At 39.2% G+C, this 23,033-nt stretch overlaps 1 protein-coding gene across 1 annotated transcript; it reads right to left on the bottom strand.

The window, feature by feature from the left end:
* Positions 1–1,657: 1,657 nt before the first annotated feature.
* On the bottom strand, positions 1,658–16,316 carry LOC110069238 (glutamate receptor 2-like). Its single transcript, XM_089279998.1, has 15 exons — positions 16,114–16,316; positions 15,699–15,848; positions 14,146–14,400; positions 13,611–13,807; positions 13,041–13,094; positions 11,340–11,462; positions 10,354–10,527; positions 9,007–9,138; positions 6,785–6,958; positions 5,583–5,780; positions 4,869–5,054; positions 4,444–4,708; positions 3,866–4,233; positions 3,282–3,506; positions 1,658–2,771 (listed from the first exon to the last, which is right to left on the bottom strand). Exons 1-15 carry the CDS (start codon positions 16,202–16,204, stop codon positions 2,544–2,546), a joined length of 2,820 nt encoding a protein of 939 aa, XP_089136124.1. The 5' UTR covers positions 16,205–16,316; the 3' UTR covers positions 1,658–2,543.
* Positions 16,317–23,033: the final 6,717 nt, after the last annotated feature.

Raw genomic sequence — 23,033 nt, 5'->3', positions numbered from 1 at the left:
CTTGTCAGATTTACTTGAGCTCACTTTGTTTATTACTAGGACGTTTTATGCCTCAACTGACTCATCCCTAGGCCTTTCAAGACATTGTAAGATACGTATGTCATCAAAGGTTAATATCCTCTAAAGGCGAAAGATCGAGCTTGGTACTAATACGTAATCTTCTGAACTGTGTGGAGGTGCAGTGGCCTCATGGTTATTGCACTTGCCCTCCGCATTGAGCGGTCCGCGTTCAAGCCCTGGGTGGGGACACTATGTTGTGTTCTTGGGCAAGACACTACTCTCACAGTGTCTCTCTCTACCCAGGCGTAGAAATGGGTACTGGTGAACTTAATGCTGGGCTTAAACCTGCAATGGACTAGCATCCTGACCATGGGGGAGTAGAAACACTCCTAGTTGCTTCATCGTACAGTAATCGGGATAAGCACCGGCCTGAAGTAAGGATATTGATGTTGTCATGGCTACAGACATAGCAGTTGGACATGTCAACATCGTTGGTGTTGAATTTGACATTTTCAACACTTGGAAGCAACTAAACTTTATCTTTGCGTTTCTTTAAAATGGTCCTTATATTAATTTAAATATTTTCTATCACATTTTCCCGACCTCAGTAAAGGTGACCACAGTTTTTCGCTGTTTTTAAAATGAATTAAAAAAATGATGAAGATGTCTTAGTTTTGGGGTTTTAATCAATACCCATATAATAAAAATGCACGTGACCGCTTGGGGATACGAGCTTTATCTCGTGAAATAAACCGCACTCGAAGACAAAATTCGTTTCCCCGGGCGTAAGATAGCTCAGAGGTCCAATTACTATAATCAGCCAATCAGATTGCTCCATTCGCGATCCAATATTCTCAAACTATTGAACCGGGCACTGTCCGGAATAATCTCGCACGATCAGTCTTGATAATTTTTCTGGTAGTTTTATGGCTTTCCTTTTTCTTCCAACTCTTTTTCCCTTCTGTTTTGTTGAGCATCAGATGTGAGTATACGCCTTGTTGGCAGTCGCAATCAGAATTGCGCTCATGAAGGTATGCGATGCTTTTCTCCCCAATTCTTGATCGTGGCTTCTTGTATTTTTTTTTTTCTTAACATTATCAGTCATGTGATAAATCTCTAATCCTGAGCCAATCTTCCTCGGGACCGTGATAGAAGAATATCGGCCCTCGGTCTTTTTTGGACAGACCTCGCAGCGCTCGGTCCCTACAATCAAGACCTCGGGCTGATATTTTCCCCGGGCGTACGGCCTTCGCGCTTGGTTAATAAGAGATGGTTAATAAGAGATAAAAAAATCCCCATTAATCCGCAAAGCTATTAAAGTACGGGAATTCCCAAATATCTCCTCCAAATATCCCTTTAAAGTGCAACGTGGAGAGCGCTATCTACTCGTATGTTCAGCAATAATTTCCAAAAAACTGTCCGGAAATGCCAGAATTCCCAACTCTCTCTGTGGTAATATATCGCCGGCCTTCCATTGTGTTGTTGTTGTTTTTGTTGCTTGTTTTGTTTATTTTATATATCTCTCTGTGTGTGAGTATTCTATTGTAGACTGAGAGCAGCCTTTTTTTCTTTTGTGTTGCCTCACACAAACACGTTGATTAGGATGTGAAATCACCAATATAGTATAGCTTACTTGTATATTCCCTTTTGACAATAATTCCATTGTGACCTAACTTTATTTTATTTTATTTTATCTTATTTTCTATATATACATGAATCTTTTTAAGTAGGGAAAACAACGCGAAGCGATGTTAAAATCGAAGTGTGGACAAAGCAGCAAAGCGCGAGTCAAGAGAATCGAAAGCGCGGGAAAACCCACCCCAGAGTTCTTAACCTCCCCTGTCACAGAGCTGTGGCTCGGAGGGCTTCAGACACGGTCTTTCACGGCACGAGCACGATCTGAGGGAAAGCGGACATTTGCTTAAAGTCTTCTAGCGACTTAATAATCCTTACCATTTTTAATATTTACAGTTGACTGAAATGCTTTTTTTTTTAGGTAAACGGTTGGCACTAGTGGTTTGCTAACCTCAATTACTGACCCTAAGACAACACTTCGGGTCTAGTAGATTCTCGTAGGTATAATTTCAAAAACATGGACTCATAAATAAAAAAAACACTGACGAAAAATGTTCGTGAACTTTACACGGCAACTCCATATTTACTTGTCATAGCCCAGGAAAACCGAAAGAATTTAAGGGAGATATATTGCTTTTCGTGCTTTCCTCATTAGCAGAGTAAACATGCAAGAGAGCCGTACAGTATGTCTTCGTATAAGCTGCGACATTTACATGAAGTAACTCAGTTACAAACAGGCAACTATGTGTTAAATATTCAGCGACATCCCAAGATATTACTTTTGAAACCTAAATAGTTACGTCAAAGCTGCAGACGTTTGCACTGCTGCCGGGTGGACAGTGTCTTGTGTATCCTTATAAACTTGTGATACAACTGGATTCAAAATATAATTTCTCCAGTCGTGATCGACGCAGAATGGAACCAACGGGCCACTAAAACCTCGATTGACGAGGGTTCGCTGTGTCCATTCACAGATTACTTTCTGGTGCACCGGCGTAAATATTTGGAAGCCTGCTGGGCATTCTGAGAACATTCAAGCTGTCTCGTGCCCGGGCTCCGTCCTTCATGTCCATTTTCCTTCGATTGTCAGTGTTGTTAATAGTTTTGGTCTCGAATCCTTGGTCTGAGAGGGGCCTGGGATTGACTCGAGTCACCACGGTTGGTTTGTCCATCTGCTCTCCCACACTCCCCATTGACTGCAAAAGAGATATCAAAGGCTGTATGCTAATAATTGTAGTACAACCTACCAGTAATTGAATGAAGAAGGAAGTCACAATTCATTTAAAAGTCAAATGCAACGAAATTTGGGCAATCTTTCTTTTGACAAAAAACCTTTGCTAAAAAACAAACCAGTTACACCAATATGAAGAAGAATCAGTCTCGTGCGAACTGTAGCCCTCAAGACGCGGAAATTCGACAAAAGATAATTAAATTCCAACGTAAGGTCATGATAAACGAAAGAGGAATAGTCCAGATTTGAGACGATGAGACGCGTGGTTACACTGGTTGTATGTATTTTCTTTGCGTTTTGATTGGTTCATTGCGTTTTTTTACTTTTGTTATTAAGATCCGCAGATTTGATTTCGAGTGATAAGCTGGATTTTGGTTTTGATACATCAAAAAAAAATCCTTATATTTTACTGATACAGGACGACTTCTTCTGTGAACTTAAATGGAGTATCATAAAGACTAAGCCATCATCTCACCCCGCTGTTGTTGACTTGTTCCTTCAGGTTGTTGTATCTTCTTTCTACCATCAGAAAGACTATTGACACAACGATTCCTCCTGCTAACACAATGAACACACCAGACATGTGATCCAATGAGATGCTCATAGGCGTGCTGCTAACCTTTGCTTTGGGGTCTGGACACTCACTGCGATGATCCCACCATTTCTCTCGGAGCTTCTCCACGACACCTTCCTCGCGCAGCTAAGAAATGAACGATGATCAGATCAGTTTTCTTCCTCGATATGCACAACCTGGAACATTATTTTCAACCAATCACTTGAAAAACACATATTATCTTACGTGCGTGTTTATGAACCGAGACGGAGTCGAGGTCTATAAACAAGCAAGAAAAGAACGAGGATAAATACCCCGCCATCTTCAACGTACAAGCTTGGTGAATATATGGGATAAAGAACACCCAAAAATGTTCTCATCTTTCAAGGTACAGTGCACAATACCGAGCGGCCAAGATAGCTCCATTTTGCTTGCTGACAGCAAAGTATTTGATTCATCTGGCACGCTCACAGACCTAGCCATATAAGAAAGTCTTTTAAAATTACCTTAAGTATTGCGACGGAAAATTGATTGGTCAGTTCCGAATTTCGTTGCAGTGCAATGCCATAACTCTTAGCCTCAAGCAAATTCTCCAGCATCATGGTATTACAGGGATTTCGACTGTTGTAATAGTCGAGATACGGCCCGTCGGTTAAGTAAGCAAAGCCACCCTGTCTCACTTTCTCCACGCCCTCTTTTGTCGAGTTGACAAACGTGTTGCCGGTGCTCATCGTATGAAACATGGTTTGATAGGTCCCCACCTGTGACTGGCTGAAGAAAGTGTACAGCGAACCTCCGTTTAACACTCCATATTTAATTTCTTTTTGTTTGGCCAAGTCTTCCAGAGAGTTGATGCTGCTTTTTGTGTTTTTGGCTGGAAGTAAATAATATCAACAAATTCAATCCAAATTTATTTCTCACCTTTTCTGTTAGGGTCAGGCTTTAATTCCAGGAGAAGTTGACCTAATCGTCAATGTTGGGAATCCTGAATCGGGAAGGATGTTTGTTTTGGTTCGCAAATTTCCGTCCTCGTGTATCACGTTCTTGAATTTATTATAAGACAACAAATAAGTCATTTAACTACCTGTGAAATAGGCCGCCAAGTTAGCAGTGTAAGTAGAAATCAAAATCAATGTGAAAAACCAGAATGCTCCACCCAGCATCCTTCCAGAGGCAGACCTTGGAGTGTTGTCAGCACCTTGCTGCAGAATAGAGCCTGCCGCGAACCACAGACTGTTGAACAGGTTGAGTTCGTCACCATCCCCTTCGCCAGTTCTGGCGGCTGTCGCCCGGTAGCCACTGGGACTGAAGTGGTCCAAGCAGAAGATGAGGAACGTGATGGCTATTACCTGGCAGTGGGAAGAGAAGATGCGAAGTGAAAAATAAAAGCTATTTCTCAAATGCAATTTTCAATACTGGTGAAACATCAACGACACAGCCTCTGAATGGAACAGGAAAATGGCATTTTCATCTGTGCCTTCACTAAACTTGTGACACAAGTATACTTACAACGGCAATGGTGGAAAGCCAAACATCTCTTTCAAAAGGCTGCAAAAATACAAACAGGTTGACGTCTTCTTTCTTTGGCTTCTGCATCAACAAGCTGACTTTAAAGTCCATGAAAGGCTTGCTAAAGTCGACATACAGTTCTCTTGCAGCTGAAATAGTTATTGCTCCTATGGCTACGTCTGCTTTCTGAAATTACCATAATATAAAATAAAACCTTAATTATAACAAGACAGTGTTAGTCAAGGAAAATTTCGAACTTAGGTAGGTGTCCCATCTTGCTGGAGCTTGACCTTTTTTCCGTAGTAGCCCCTATTACTATTTCCATTACTTCATGCATTCAGCACTTTTTAGATCGCCCTTCCCGGAGTCCATTTAAACCCCTCGGTGGAGGAAGGCACTGTGAGGGTAAAATATCCCTGAATAGCCAAGAGCAGCTCAGGAATTTGCAGCATGTATTTCCTGAAGATGCTATGTTTAGTTCATTCAGTATGCCAATCTAGAGGTTATGTATTGACACGAGAGGTGTTAAGTAGACTGATGATACTCCGCTGTAAAATTTTGATTGCACGTGCGATATCGTCACACAGTCGGAAAAATCAACGTTGAAGAGTCGGGAGGTGTTTTCTAAGCGCGACGTAACGACCCTGGCCATTCAAAAGCGATTGATGAGAGGTATATGTCGTATAATTTGTAATCCCATCAGTTAGCTCAAACCTTGTTCACGATATATTCTATGAGTCCGTTCCAGTTTCCAGCTGCGTCCTTGGAACCCATTTTTCCATCTTTGGAAGTTGTGAGGGTGTAACTGAAACCCATCCTCTCTTTTATTTTCTCAAGAAGGTCGATACTGAATCCTTCGTATTGTGGTTTGCCTTCTGTATGGTTCGCTATCTTCACACAAAATGGTGAGTCCTACAAAACAATCAATTTCTTAGACAGCGTTTTCAAATTTTTTGCTAAATGATCAAGTGAAAACAAATGGTTCAGTGTCGAAGGGATTGCTGTGGTTTTGAAATTGAATAGGCCGGTACCATTTCCGAGTTGTCTTTTCCCTCTGTTTCAAAACGTGTCTTCGTGCGAAACCATTCATATTATTTTCGGAATTATTTTTTTTGCAGGGTGACGCCACATGTTCAGACTGAAGGCTCAAGCTAGCAAAATCTCGCTATCGATCGATGGCGTAAATAGACCATTTCCGAGTTGCCTTTTGCCTAACGAGTCTTTGTGCAAAACCATTTATATGAAAATGAGTTCCGCCTTAGGTTCATTTTCATGCAAATCAAACCTATTTTCCTCGATTTTCCAGGGAGACTCGTTTTAAAACAGAGGAACCAGGTAACTCGGAAAATGGTCTATTGCTTGTTATTGTGTCACTTTATTTACAAGGTCCCTCTAGTTTAAGTTTCCAAGGTGCCCATCCTTGTACAAGACCATGCAGTAACTCATCCTTGTTTGAAACTGAGTTCGTCTGCCTGATGTAAGGTTATTAATCCCAAAACTTCGTGATTTTGTATACCTTATATTTCCTTTAACAAATTGACGTCAGTTTTTCATGCGTCTGTCCTGTTATTGATCATGAATTTCGTCATAGCATTGTCAAAATAGCTGTGGATCCACGAGGCGATAGCCGAGTGGATCGGCAGAATACTTTGACAATGTTATGACGAAATTCATTGTCAATAACAAGACAGACGCATTAAAAACTGACATCGATTTGTTTTTTGCGATAATAAATTGTCAAATTGCCCACTCTCGCTCGTTGAGGCATCGCATAAATTATAAATTCATGTGTCTGTTCGCTTACTGACAATAAAAATTAGCCAATGAGCGCGCGAGAATTTCTGCAGTTATCGCAAAATTATTATTTTACATTTGTCACTGAATCTGTCCTCGCTACAATCAATGCTGATTCTAACCTCGATAGTGACAATTTTTAGATGCTGTCCTTTCAAAGGCTTCTTCTTAGATTGCTTCCTTAAGCACTGTAACTCCTCCCAGAAATCCCCAGTCCAATCGATGGAGTCCTCCAAGCTGTTCAGTTGAACTGGCTTGTTCGCTGTTTTTTCGTTGTTTGCGCTCCAGTGACCAACCTACAATGATCCAGCACTGTAGCTTGTCACTTACTCTTTTTATATCTGAACGATATTGATTTATCCTGTAGATATTCCCTGCGTCGTGTTTTCACATTTCCGTGATGTGAAAACGCGATAGTTGTTTCTGAATGAATATTGTTTGTTTCAGATAATGAATAGAGTACAAAAGGGGCAGCGAGGCTGCCTGCAGCCAGAAGGACGCAGGTAAAATAATAAGATGGGGGGGAGGAGAGCGGGTTCAATAGGCCCATTTACCAGATCCATCACTCAGAAACTACCTGTCTTAAATGGTAAAGATGCAAGACACGCTGACTAACGTCAATAGAGCCAGAACTTGCCAATCTGTCCCAGCGCTTATTATAGAACAGGGCCGTAACGAACCGAGTTCCTTGGCAGCGAACGGAGGCACTTGCCTCGGCAAAATCTCTAATTTGTTTATTTGCTTCAAGTTTCCATAAGTGGTTATGTTCAATAGAAAATAATCATTTGTCTTTTCTGAAATTCCATTGGTAAGCCGTGAATTTGAAACTGGCTACGGCTATTCAGTCTAAATCTACTTCTGAATCCCACTACGAAAGCCGTTCTCATATTGACTTCGCTATTAACTTTCAATACTTTTGTTGATAGTGGGGTAGCTTAGCAGTGTGTGGTTTTCTTAAAGCAAAATGGCGGGCAGCTCTTCGTTTCCGAAGTGTCGACTTTGTTTTCGAAGTGTCGACTTCGTTTCCGAAGTGTCTGTGAAGTGGATTTAGCTTAAGTTTTGAACGGCTAGAAGATTTGTACTAAAACAATTAGATAATTCACTCTCGATTACTATGCGAGATAGTTAAAGAGGGCTGCGCACTCCTCAACTATTACGCACAGCAATCGAAAGCGAATAATCTAATTGTTAAACAGAACCACAAAACAGCAAATACATTAGTAGATACAAAATGCGGATAATCTAATACAGGTAATAACAATAGGTGTCCATGAAAACTGGATCATAGAATAATGCAGTCGAAGAGTTTTTATTAGGTAAAGTCTGCATACAAGCCAAGTGGCCCACCAGGCCAGAGCTTATCCCGGTTTCCTTAGCATGAAGCTACTCGAAGTATTTCTACTCCCCCCCTGGATGGGATGCTAGTCCATCGCAGGGTTACCCCTGGCATTAACTTAGCCAATAGCCATTTATACACCTGGGTGAAGAGAGGCACTGTGAGAGTAACGTGTCTTGCCCGAGAACACAACACAATGTCCCCCGCCAGGACTCGAACCCGGACCGCTCGATCCGGAGACAAGCGCACTAACCATGAGGCCAATGCGCCTCCACAGCACAAGAGTTTTTATTGGTTTAGCCATAATGGTATATGAGCCGATATACTATGCTCTACAAACAGGGCAAGCGTACGAGTAATTTTTTGGGGATCTTTTATTTTTATTTTAGTGTAGTTTTCTATACTTTGGGGGAGTTTTTAATAAAGCAACTATTCCCCTCGCGCTTTTTGGATATGAGACGATTATACCTTACTCGACGCTACGCGCATCGTTGGCTATCTATCATCTCATATACAATATGCTTATATCTCTCAGTTAGTACGTGCGCTGTGATTGATCAATTTAGCAGGCCGTATTCTCCTGTACGGTCCGCTAAATGTTAAAGTTGGTTTTGTTGCCAAACTGTTCCGTGATTTATCGCCAAGTGCTCTTAACGTTTATTGCAAGTAAAAGTTCAAAACTTTCTTTTACTCTAAATTGTGTATTAAAGCGTGCTAACGACTTCAAATTGATTTGTTTTGCTTTCGAGGTGCGTCAGAAATTTGAAGCCGTTCCGCGTGAATAGAAATCGTTCCCGAACCTGTCAGGCACGTAGTGGAAACATAATAAATATTTTACTAACCTCGTCTTCGAAGTCCTCACTGGACTTCGATTTACGTCCGTATTGGACTTCGATTTATGGCCCATATAAATCGAAGGGGGAAAAACGAGGATCCGTAACTTACAGTACGGACTTCGAGTTCGGTTAGTGAGAGGTATGTAGATTCCAACAGCCATTAAAGACTTACATTCACTAACACAGGTTTTGTATTGCCATTTTTCTCTTGTTCCTGAACGTTCATGATATCCAGTCTCTCCACCTGCCGGCTTTGTGTCTTGTTATCAAAGGCTACTATTCCTGAAACTCCGTTAAACTTAACCTAAAAACAAATTAGTACCTGTGAAATCGCTATGCTATGCCACGACCCGACCATATCAAGTGAAGCTGTATATACGACATATGTGAATGAGTCAGTTCGTGGTGGATAAAATATTTATGATGTGACTTAGGGGTGTATCATTTTACTTTTGAGAGAGGGGTGGGTGATTTTGCAAAATATCCTCTAAGTATACTTGTACCAAAAACTAATGCATACACTCATCCACTGTACTGGCGAATAAAAGTTCACGCACGTTCAGAGAGCTCTAAAAGAAGTATAATATATGGAGATAAAAATATCATACATGCACATGTCCGGGAAAGATTTCCTAGTGCATAAAAGGGTTAAAAAAAAAGACGTAACCCAAATCACCCCCTACCCCTCTCCTTCAAGAGTCAAATGGTTCACCCCCTTTTCAATTCCCGCTATTGACGCCAATTCTTTATGGGACACTATCACTGCATGTTGCTCCATTTTTGTTCAAAACAGTGCTAAAATTATGACTGACTGCCTTGGCTCCTAAAACACTAAGACCAAGAATGTTAAGAGGAAAACGCGACAATAGAATTTGAAAACGTTTGTCAGAAGTTAGAAAATTTAACATCACAGCCTTTATATGTATTCATAACCCCTTTAATAACTTCAGGGGACCTATGCAGCACTTTGCGAAAAAAAATAAACGAAACAATTTTTTTTTTCAGTTTCAATCAATGAAAATGTCTTTTTGGGAGGTTTTCATGCAGGGGCACCACGTTTTCTCTCAAACGCTTCAAACCACTGTTCTTGCTAATCTAGAGTGTTTTTAGAGCTCCGTAAGTTAATTTTAGGCTGCGCTAAAATTAATTTTTTGTCTATTTTGCAAAAACAGTTAGGTCTCATTGTCATAGACGACCTTTTTCCGGTACCCAAAACGACATTTTATCACTCCGAAAACAACCGGCATTAAATTTCTCATACACGAAAGCTCGAGGTGACAATTCTCTTAAGAAAATCAGAGGGGATTAAGGACCTTCCGAACGGATATGTTTGGCCAGGTGTTTAATTTGAACTTCTTGGAGTCATGCAGGTGATAAAAAACAGAAACAAAAGAATAGCCTGCATTAGTGGGGCAGAGAGCGGAACGCGATACACGATTGCAGAGCGCGTCTGCAGGATACAAAAGAATGGAGGAACGAACGACAGAACAAACCGTTTTTATCATTAGATTTAACTTACCTTTTCGTTTAAAATTTTAAGCAGTGCTCTTGCGCTTGATGTAGACCGCCTTCCAGGTTCAAAGCAATTCTTAATTCTTGATTTCAAGATCTCCTCGACTTTCGGCTGCTCAAAGGCTTCCTTCACTGCATAGAGAGTGTCGTTAACCAACGCGTACGTGATCATGGGGACAAACTGATAACGTAAAATTAACACAAATTTAAGAGACTGTTTTCTAAAAAAATGTTTTTGTTAAATACTGTAGTCAGATTTGATTACTTTTGAAAGTGAAGAATGATCATCGCAGTAAATTTTCCAATTTAAGCAATTGGAAAGAAGACGCCTGAAAAAATCAGGGCTTCAACGGGATTCGAACCCGTGACCTCCGCGATACCGGTGCGATGCTCTTGACTACCAACTGAGCTATGAAGCCACACATTGGGAGCGAGGTCAATTTATTGAGTTCATATCTTCCCGTGAGGAGTGAAATGACGTGAAGTTTATATGAAATAATTCATATATGAACTGCGGTTATAGATGAAAGTGAAGAATGATCATCGCAGTAAATTTTCCAATTTAAGTTCATCTACAACCGCAGTTCATATATGAATTATTTCATATAAACTTCACATCATTTGATTACTTTTGTTCTGATTTTACGACAGTAATTAAACATTACTAGCCCTCGCAGAAGCACTAGCAGTGTTGTTAACCTAATTAAGTTAGTAGTATTTTTAATCTTAATTCTGGTTTAAGTCTTAGTTGTAGTCTTAAGCTCTTAGCTTTTATTAATATACTGTATTTTAGGCTTTTAATTTATTTTTGACCTTTCTTTTTCAGAGGACTTTCCTGAAAACCACCACTAGGTGGTTGGAGGCTTCCTCTTAAAATATTCATTTATTATCATATATGATAGTCTTCGATTAAAAGTTTTATTATTTTTTTTGTAAAACAAACAACAACATCAATAATGTTACTTATCTCCCTAGACGACAAATCCAAGTCACCTCAGATAATTTCTTTTTGTCGTGCTCGTATTTATTCTTCATTTCTTCTGCCTTTTTCGGGTGCGTTAAGTTGACCTGGAGACCTACAAGTCCCTTAAAGAAAGTCTTTGATACATTTACATCCTGTACAACATAAGAGTAAGAAGAAACAAAATTACGGTCAGACCAGGAAACATGTGTTTAAATATTTTAAGTACCTTGTAAGGTACTTAAAATATTCAAGGGCGGTGCTTCGTTATGTTTTTGCATGTACACGGTTCTGGGCATGAAACAAGAGTTGTTCTCGTTGTAACTCTACGTCCTCTCAAGGTTTATTTTAGATTTTCTAAAAGTCCTTTCCAATAATTTCTACCTGGCCTGTTTGTTTCTACGTCGCTCACGCTCGCGACTTCGTCGCTCGAAGATTGCCCTCTCGCTTCGCTCGAGGAAGATAAAAGCAAAGGTCGACTTGTGGCAAGTCCAGGTTTGTTTTTGTTTATTGTTTTGATCTTTTGTTTATTTGTTTTGTGTGTGTGCTTTTACCGTGGGAAGCACGCTTTATTTGTCGATTTATTTACAGTTTTTTTTTCTTTTTTACCGTTCGCAGCATGCTGTTATCAATGTAACATATCAAACACGAGAGACAGTGTTTCATCGGGATATCCAAACACCGAGAAGAGAGTTGAAAATACGACGCGCAGTGGAGTATTTGTGACGAAATTCGAGGTGTTTGGATAGCCGATGAAACAGTACTGTCTCGAGTGTTTGATTTATCTCCTCAATCGAAACAAAAACCAAGGAGTAAACGGAGAAGTAAAATCGTCAAAATCTAAGCTAATTGAGACCGGGTATCCAAACCTCCTTCACGGTCGTGATTTTCCTTGTCTTAACTTGGTTAATCATCGATGAGTTTGAGAACATGTAAATCCACAGCAGGCAGTTAATCTGTCCATGCCTTTTCAATACTCTTGAGAATTCTTGCTTTTAAATTTTCAAAGTCACGTGTTTATGAAGGAATAATTTTTAAAACAAAAGAACAATTCCGTAGAGAAGATCACGTGGTCTGTAATGAAAAACAAACCGCCCAGGCTAAAGAGGTCTATATTCAGTTTGATCAAAAACTGAAGCGCCCATAACTAGGCACGTCGTGTGAAATATGATAGCCCTATAGCCCTATAGGCTAAACCGCCCAATAACTGCATAAAGACGGGCGATAAAAAAATTACGGCTTTCTTGCCATCTTGCCATACCATCCAGTAATGTGCACAACGTGTGCTTCTTGGCTAACAGAAAAAATATCAGTTTTCTCCCATTTTGACAATTTACTGTTCTACTGTTGATATCCTTCATTATATTTCAAGTTCATGAAGACTAGCTTACACCAGACTCATTTTTCAAGATTGTTCAAGTAATTACGTGCGTTAATAGCAAGGAGGTAGTGTGGCCGAGTGGCCAGGGCGCCGAACTTGAAATACCGAGGTCGCGTGTCCAAGTCCCGCTCTGACCGCTGAGCTGGAATTGTTTCTCGGTAGACCCTGGTTCAACTCCTAGGTCATGTTTGCACATAGCCAACTGGTCTGCCTCCCGCCAGTTGGGATTTTTACGACTGTCATGCTTAGTAGATATATCTGTTTCTTTCAGTTTAAGTAGCATGCCCGTAAACTAACTAGGTGTAGCTGAGCGCATTGACTACATTAACAACATCATTTGAACAGTTTATACCACGTTGAAGGTAAACCATCTTGAATCTTTGTTCATAGCTCCAAGTTGAAGTGACTGAGACAGAAAGGGAGCATTTACTCACATTATTGATAGACTAAGAGAAAAATTAATTTAAATCAAATTAATCCAAATGAATACTAACGACCTTTGATCAATTATAAGTATAGAGTATAGAATGACGGGAAGATTTGCCGTCAATGGCATGGTCCGTTATGAATTTAGACTTACTTTGTACAGACGAATTATTGATAAGTAAGTCTGTTGAGTATTTTTAATTTTAGGAAAAAGTGTAACAATATTAATTGTCCTTGAATATGACAATTTGCATTCTGAGTTTCGGTCATTTTGAATCCTATGACGTCACATGTTTTCCTCCGTTTGTTGCGTCATACAATCCAAAATACAGCTCGATATACATTCTAAATCCGACAGAAAATGGCTGAAGAATAGTAATTCTATACTATTTCCAAGACTTCCTTCCTATTTCCTTATTATGACGGTATTACTATTCTCCCTTTCTTTTTTTTTTTTAAGTTTCCTATAACATGACGCCTGAAGGACAAATACTACCTTTTCCAGGATGGTAGCCAGATTTTCAGGTCTACAAATGACCAAAACGTATTTTGCTCTAACTTTGGGCAGAACTTTAAGTGCGCGTTGTAATTTGTCCTTGTCTTTCATTTCTAATTCCGGAATAGGGTCGACTTTGAATTTCTCCATTTCACGGGCAATGGAATACACTTTTGTTGCTATCGTGGAGTATTCATCTGAAAAACAATTTGAACACAATGCACAATACTTTAGTCGACAACAATGATAACGTTTGATTGTAACAATATGCGATTCTGATAACCTCACTGCACGACTTTGGCTGCTGTTTTTACTATTCTGCTAGCGTTTGTGGGTAAAGCAGTTATGTATTTTTACTGATATTTATATTTCAATCTTTTTAATACAGATCATCCACATTGCAATCAGTCATAACGAGCGAACAGTAAAATCAGGCCTGCACGAGTCTGAAGTTTCTGAAGCTTTTCAGTGAGATTTTGTTACAGTTTCCCCATGAAACATTGCATGATAAGAAATATTTAACGTTTACTGCTACCTTCAAACAAAATGGCCACTTTTTCCCTCGGAGTGTTTTCTTTGCCAATGCAGAACTTCAGCAGGTCCACTATGGCGCGCGCGTACGTTTCGTAAGATGGTAGCGCTGAATAAAAGAACTCGTTTGACAAGTCTTGTATAACGGGCTTGAAGCTTAGTAATGGAACGTTCAGCACCTCGGCAAATGCAAAGGTATAATGATCTCCAAACGACAAGTCAAAGATTACTATGGCACATGACATCCTCCTCAGGTTCTCTATAAGCGGGAGTAAAAAAACATTGATCAGTCTTGCTTCTAATGAGTTGTTGCGGATATCGCATCGGTAATGTATGTTAGCCGACTCTACCAACACCACCACCACCACCACCACCACCGCCACCCCAACCACCGCAACCACCGCCGCCGCCGCCGCCACCGCCGCCGCCGCCGCCACCGCCACCGCCGCCGCCGCCGCCACCGCCGCCGCCACCGCCACCGCCACCGCCGCCGCCACCGCCACTGCCACTGCCGCTACCGCTACCGCTGCCACTACCGCTACCACTGCCACTGCCACTGCCACTACCACTACCACTGCCACTGCCACTGCCACTGCCACTGCCACTGCCACTGCCACTGCCACTGCCACTGCCACTGCCACTGCCACTGCCACTGCCACTACCACTACCACTACCACTGCCACTGCCACTACCACTGCCACTACACTACCAGTACCACTACCACTACTACGACTACGACTACCACGAGTACTATGAGTACTACTATTACTACTGCTACTGCTGCTGCTGGTGCTGCTACTACTACTATTACTACTACTGCTGCTGCTGCTGACTTAGGGTTTTTTGTGAAAAAGGCTCACTGAAAGACTGCCTGACTTACTGATGGACTGACTGACTGGTTGATCGATCGAACGACCGAACCACTGAAAGACAGACAGACAGATAGACAAACGGACTGACGGACGGACGAACGGACTGGCTGGCCGACTGACGGACCGACCGAGTTGCCGAATAACTGACCAACCAACTAAAAGAAAGATGGACAGATAGGCAAACAGACTGAGTGGCTGAATAACAGCGTGACTGACCAGCTGTTTGGCTCATTAAGCTGACGTACCGCCTGGCACACTAATAGACTGACTGACTGACTGGTTGATCGATCGATTGACCGAACCACTGAAAGACAAACAGACAGAAAGACAGGCAGACAGACGGAATGATTGATTCACTGACTGACTGACTGACTGACTGACTTACCAACTGGCTGGTTCGTTGGCTGACTGATTAACTGACTGACTGATTGACTGACTGACTGATTGACTGACTGACTTACTGACGGACGGACGGATGAAGGGACGGACTGACTGACTGACTGACAGACGGACAGACGGGCGGACGGACGGACGGACTGACCGACTGACTGACTCACTGACGGACGGACGGACGGACGGACGGAATGACTGACTGACTGACTGACTGACTGACTAACTGACTGACCTAATGACGGAAGGACGGACTGACAGACTGACTGACTGATAAGAATATGAAAATAATTACCAATCAGTAGCAAGTCCTTTGCAGAATTAGCTTTGATTGATATTATGTCAATACTCAGGCGTCGTGAGTAAATAAGAGTCCTGTTGATAGAAGCAGCCCTGTCATTCAGCATTAAAGCGATAGATTCATCTTTGGGGTGATATACGACACCTGAAAGGCAATCAATTGTTGTAAGCTTTCTCCTTGGTAACACTAATCCTAGTAAGCTTTACAAGTTCTTTTGCCGGCAGCTGGCGTGGAAAATAAAGTATTCCCTAATTATCTCAATATTGAATGTTAAAAAAAAAACCTTTTATAGAAGATGAGATCGTGATTAAACTGAAAACTGCATGAAAAACTACCATTGTGCAAGATACTGTAAAATATTACTTCCGTATGAGAAGGAGAATGTGATTTTTGTGTTAAATTTCCTTACCTATTGCCCCTCGACGATCGGAAAGGTCCACTCGCTGTATGAAATTAGCCAATATCGGGCATATAAAAAGAATGAAAGTGATCGCACGCATTTGCAGAATTGAATTGTAATCCTTGTGTACTGAAAAGGAGGACCGGTTGTAGCGAAAATCAAACGTTTTTCCGGTGTAGATGTATTCCCTCGGTGTGGTTGAATTTGGCGTATTTCACCAAGCATGTGTAATTTTAAATGCTTATTTAGTGAATAATTCAATACTAAAGCAAGTCGGTAATAAATGTTTCAAAAGATTAAATACTAATACCATATTTTTGCACCATTTTATTGAAAAAACGGCAAATATTAAGAAGTAGAATTAAAGTTAAGCCTTTGGGTATAAATTATTATAAAATTACGTGACATTATCCAGGATTGTCAGACAAAAACAACATTTGATAATGTAAATGCATATTTTTGTTTTGCTGTGGTTTCTGCTCAACCTAGAAAAATCCAACTCCTAGGTCTTAATTAAATTTAAGAAGCATTCTTTGATATTTAATGAAAAACGCTGCGAACAAAATGATCAATAATTAATTTGACATAACTAAACTAAAATAAAAAGAGACATTTCTTTAAGCGTATTCTGTTTTGTTAAATAATTCTGAAGCTAAGAAGGAATGTTGAAAGAAAATCTCCTTTTTTCTGACCTCAACGAAAACACGCCTTCCATTTTCAGCTTAATTAGACCAAATGAAATTTTTATACACAAAAGGAAAACCTTTATAATTAAATATGGGGTGAATTTTTAAGCCAAAACCGCCAGCAAAATATTTAACTTAACTCAATCTAAAATTTAAATCTTTATTACACATAATATTTCCAGATTACCTCGATAATGTTTACTGTTTTTCTGACATACCTTTGCACGAAAAAGCCTGGGCCAGTAGTCCCTTGACAGTTCGACGAAAACAACAAAAGATATTTTGGTGCCTCGACATTGCATGCGACCATGTCATTCAACATTTCTTTTTTGTTTTGGATGCGAAACTACATAAAGATGCAGATTTAAAAGAAGCAGGTAATGAACTAGGCTATTTTCAGCGTCAACAAATGCGCTCAAGTCCTTTCAGTAGTATTGAATCACTTTTAACAGTGATTAGATGAACATCACGAAAGTCCATCTTGTGCCAGTTCTCAATGGAATAAAGAAACCAAAGGATCCATGGCGATATATAATATTTTTCTCAAAGTATTTAATACATTATTTGTACTATCTATTACTAGGGAGTATTCTTTGAAAACAAAAATATCGTTTTGCACTGCCCCAAATGATACAGTAATTTTGGTCAGAAAATGAATCATAACTTACAGACTTCTCATGTTGGTCTTTTCAGGTATCGGTTTGTCCTCTTGTCTCAAATTGGGTATGGTTTAAAGAAAAGCAAGAGAATTTATTTACGTCAACGTATATTTATCCCTTCTTATCGGTCCATTTTATCTTAGTGGTTGCATAAAAAATATACATATTATTCCATACTAAAAAGTTGGGTTTATGATCTCGACGCCAAACCTGACTGGTGTAGCATCAATTTGCTTTCAGTTTTTTTACGTTTCAATGAGGTTATCTGAAAAACGTTCTATCAACCATTTTTGACATCGAATAATCTCAAAAAGCATTGAAAAACACGTTTAGAACGGCTTTTAATCGACTTTGATAAAAATCAAAACCAAAATAATCACTCTGACCAATGACAAAGGACGCAGACAATTCATTGAATCAATAAACACTCGGAGCAAACACGTGTAGCTGATGCGAGGCGTTGGAAAACGTGCGTCGTCAAATCAAATTTTACTTCTGATTGGATCAAAACTTGGCTGGAATTTTTTGAGCCAATCACTTGACAAATGCGAATCACTGTCGACACTCGAGCGAAAACTGCTCTTTGGAAGAGAAGTTAAAGCCTTGTTCACCTCTTGATCCTGGATTAGTGTTAGTCATATAGGTTTTCGGGTAACAAAGTACAATTCTAAAACGACTCGATTTGGTCTGAAATAGAGCAAGGATTTGGAGAACTGAGCGATACATCCCAACAGAAAAGTCATAGGAGGGCTATCTTAGGATTACTTATATTTAAATGAACTGCAATCTATCATTAGGATGTAATTTTTTTATTGTTGTAATTCCGTACGTTTTGTTTGTTTGTTCGTTTGTTTGTTTTACAATGACTATCGATCAACGCAAGAAATTGACGTTTTGATGTCACCTTTAAGTTAGAAATAGAGATAATTGTAGGTTTTGTCTTTATATGTTTACATGAAATGACGAGGTGTGAATACTTTCATGCGTGGATTAAATAATGACAGTTAAAATAAATAGTCTAATGACAGTTAAAAGAAAATACGCATTACAGAAGGAAATTAAAATTATATTGTCTGATCAATATGAGATGCTATTATTCGCAAGGTGTGGTTTTCACTACGACATAGACGCAAGGTGCCTGCACGGGTAGACTACCGTATTTACCCGTGTATAATGCGCACCCGTATATAATGCGCACCCTGATTTTCCGGACAAGTAAGAAACCGAACAGACTTGACTTGTAATAGTACCCCGTGGGTACCCCGCGATAGTGTTTGAAGCGTCACGTGACTCTCTTGCCGTCTTTGTGTTTCTTTGCAATAGTTGTAAAACGATGCATGTCGAGAGCCAGCAAAACGAAATGTTTTGTAAAGCCGTGAAACCGTAGAAAAAGACGTTGTGTTACCACAGAACAGTGGTGCGTCGTCAAGATGTCACAAGATGTTTCCGTCAGCCAAACCTGCCTAGCGATTTATCGATATTGCCAGCATAGATTTGATGTTGGCAGGAACAATTTCTTGGAATTAGAGGATTAAAATATACTTAAATATATGACATTTTTTAATGTTTTATAAGGCGGATTCTGCTCAAAGTTTAAAGGGGCTAGGTCACGCTGTTTTTGGTAATTTTGTTTAATTTTGTTAATTATGAGCTCTAAACGTCAAAATGGCAGAGCAAAAGTCTTAACTTTGGTTTTCGTGTACACTTCCAAGGTGAGAGGCGAGTTTTTGAGCCTTCTTATTTAAAGAGTGCTATTCGCGGCCCGACATTGTTCACGATAAACTCACCAAGGAAACTAACGCTGGACTGATAGCAGGTCCTTTCCGTAAGCCTCTTTTCCCAGACACATAACAATTGAGAATGATTTTCCAGCTGTGTAAGTGACATTTTGATATAAACTGATATAAATTTGAAAAAAGGTGGGCCGACGTTTTTCAAATTGACCCAAAAGCAATCCATTTTAATCCTCTCCAGTTTTGTCCATCCATGTCACTTCTTGGCTTTCCTGTGTTTTGTTTGAGATCTTCTATAGTTTTGAGCCGTTTTTGTGTTATTTTAATTAATTCTATGACCATTTGATCAGAGCTGAAATTGCCTAAAATTGCGAGACCTAGCCCCTTAAAGCAATAAGTGCAAACTTTATCTTCTAAAATCTCCTTAAAACACGATAACATTTGAAATACTTTTTTCTCAAGGATTCTCGAGAAAGTTGTATCAAACCTCGTAAAAATGCTTAAAGCGTGTGTTATTTTGTTTTCAGCTGACATTGAACGTACGTCCGATTTTATCAGAATACGTAAAACTTCAAAATAATCTTTCTCTCTAGGGGTCAGCTTGAGAAATAAAGTCTCGATAAGTTCTTCTTGATTCACAGTATTCAAAATGTTACCATGCCATGAGGGTTTTTTGGTAACTATATTTTTGTCTTTAATACTCGAATGTTGAGCGGAAATCGTCTTCATTAGCCATTGTATAGAAGCTTGAAGCTGAAAGTAAAATGAAGTATAGATTTTTGTCCCTAGAATGGTCAGTGCATACTTCTATTACTTTAACATTTCTGCCGTTTTCTTTAATCTCGAGCTCATAATAAAATTTTTAATCAGTTTTGGTACAATTCGAACTAGCTTTACTTTAGATAACGATTTGGCATGTCGACTTAGTATTGCGCGGACTGAATCATTCATTTGAAAATTACAATTTTTTAAAATTTTTTTTTAATTACTCTACATAAATATACTTAAAACATTACTGTTCGTATTGCATTGCATTAATTTTTGTGATTACATCATTTCTACTTGTTGTTTACTATTTACAATAGTAACATACACTAATTTTTTTTGTCTTAAGTTATCTACACCTAGCTAAACTTCTCTGATTTCTGCTACAATTACGAAATGCTAAATAACAATTTAAGTTGATTTGTATTTCCTAATTACTACTACTTCTTTTTTTCTGAAAATTAAAAAGGCTGTTCCCTCAAAACTTCGAAAAAAGGAGAAAACGTTGCTATTTTGCAGACCACCTTAGGCCATTGTGCACAGACGTCAAAACAGAGCTCATTTCCTGTACATTGCACGTACTTCTTTGTTTTTTGTTGATTCGTTTCATATTGATTTGTCCCAAAGAGGCATGTCAATCTGATCGGAGCGCTTACTAAAGTGGGTTAAATATTTCGTGAAATAAATCGTGTAGATATGTAAACGGTGGGCATAAACAAACTGTACTTGCAGAATTCAGATCACGAATTACTTTTTGCGAAAGTGCACCGCAGATGCTCAAGTGGGTTCCCCAGAATAGACCATGCAGAGTTCTTCTTCCAACCAACAGCGATCAACATAAAAACAAACCGTTTTGTCATTTCTTGAACGTTTACAGCGAGCACGAAATTTTTTCTTAGCTAACAGCATAACGTTTGACAATAGGTAGTGATCAAAACTAGTGTATGCAGCGAAATTCAACTCAGTCCGCAATGTTCAGAATCACGCATTTGAAATACAGAACCTTACGTTCATGCATCTCAGATTTCCAAACTTCTAATTCACATCTTTGTAAAGAAAAAATATAAGGGAGGACATTATAAAGATAATATAAAGCTTTTGCTTTTTGAAACCTTTTTCCTTCACATGCAAAGCGAAACTGCAAATGAGATACGGTTGGAGGAAGTAGAGGCCACTTTTCTTTCATATCGCAGCTTGTGTCAGAGAACTCAGAACCAAGCTTCAACAGAACATGTATCTCAAGACATAACACATGGCATGCAATCAGTAACGCGTTTGGAATTGGAAAAATCGTTAAAACTTTCTTCCTTTTCATCGTAATTCGATGTATGAATTCTTATGAAAAAAACGTTGTGGACTTTTTTAAGTTGGACCGATCTTGTTTTGGCTCGTTTAGACATATAAAAGTGGATTGTTAATGAGTATTCTGATGAATTCCTTGTAGGATGTGCTCACGTCTTTGTGTTTTGATGATTCTTTCCGTCTTGATTTGTCACTAAGTGACATATAACAATCTGATCGAAGCACTTTTTTATAAGAGTCCGGGAAATTTCTCTTGAAATAAATCACACACAAATGTAAACGGTGGGATGAACATATTGTACGTGCAGAATTCAGATCACGTAGTACCTTTTGCGAAAGTGCACCACAAATGCTCAAGGGGGTTCCCCAGGAGAGTTCCTCTTTCAACCAAGATCGATAAATATAATTAAAGGAACCTTTCTCCCGTGCTTTCTTGAACATTTTCAGCGTGCACGAATATTGTTTTTATCTAACAGAAGAACATTTGGCAATACCGGTCTTAGCTAGTGTGCGCAGCGAAATTCAAGCTCAGTCCACAAAGTTCCTAATCATGTATATGAAATACTTAACTTTACGTTTATCTCGAGTTTCCAAAAGTTCTAATTGACATCTTCCTGAAAAAACCCGAGGGATTTCAAACCATTACAAGGTTTTTTGTTCACTTTGGATTGGGGAAATTTGTAACGGAATTTTACAACAAATTTGCAAACTTTTTTTCTTCAAATGCAAAACAAAAATGCAAATGAGTTACTGTGGGAAGAAGTAGGTGCCACTTCTCTTTTACATCGCAGCTTGTGTCAGAGAACGCAAAATAAGGCTTCAACGGAATATGTATCTCAAAACATAAGGTATGGCAAACAGTAACGCGTTTGAAATTTAAAAATTAGTTAAAACTCTGCTCCTTTTCATCGTAATTGGATGAATGAATTCTTATGCAAAACGTAGTCAACTTTTTTTCATTAAGTTGGACCGATCTTGTTTTGGCTCGTTTAGACAAATAAAAGTTGATTGTTATTGAGTATTCTTGATGAATTCCTTTTAGGGTATCGGTCGGTTTTGAGGATAACAAGAAGAAACAAGTCATTGACTACCCACGAAATGATAAGATACTGAAGGCAATTGTGGACAATTCAAAGTGGAGAAAATAAGATAACTTTAAAATTTATGTCTAGCTAACGCCAACACTGGTGGCATTACTCGCTTGTGTTATCGTGGCGCTATTTAAAACTTCAAAAAGTCAAGTCAAGAAAGCTTTCGGGAAATAAATCCGTTAGCTCTCCACGCAAAAAATACTGCGTTAAATTAAAGGCTTTACCAACAAAACCCTCTCTCAGCTACCGACATTTTTTCGAAACCACTGATTTTTAACTGGATTAAGCGTTATCAAGTACAAAGAGAAAAAAAGTTGAGCACAAAATAACCTGATGGCAGACAGTTGTCTCAACACGATTTTCAATAATTAAACATATTTTTCTGACCGGCGTTTTCATAGCTTTAACCATGACGTGCGGCCTGCAAACAGTCCATTACTTGTTTTTATTAAAGTGCTAACGAAGTGAATAAAAGATTCATATTTTTTTCCACCCTTACCCTTGTTTCAATGTATTTATAGACCAAAAAAACGTCAAATGCAAAATTATGAGCTTATGATGGATGAATCTAGTTTCACTTTATAGTCGATAGATCCTAAATCATGCATTCAGCATTACTCTGTGTAATGCTTACACTGAATAGCAGAATGAAGAAAAAAACGAACTAAATTTTAATTTCACAAGAAAACTTTC

The sequence above is a fragment of the Orbicella faveolata genome, unplaced genomic scaffold (assembly GCF_042242905.1).
Source record: "Orbicella faveolata isolate gen_17 unplaced genomic scaffold, um_ofav_v1 contig_47, whole genome shotgun sequence".
NCBI classification, from domain to species: Eukaryota; Metazoa; Cnidaria; class Anthozoa; order Scleractinia; family Merulinidae; genus Orbicella; species Orbicella faveolata.
This window is presented reverse-complemented; position numbering and strand designations above follow the sequence as displayed.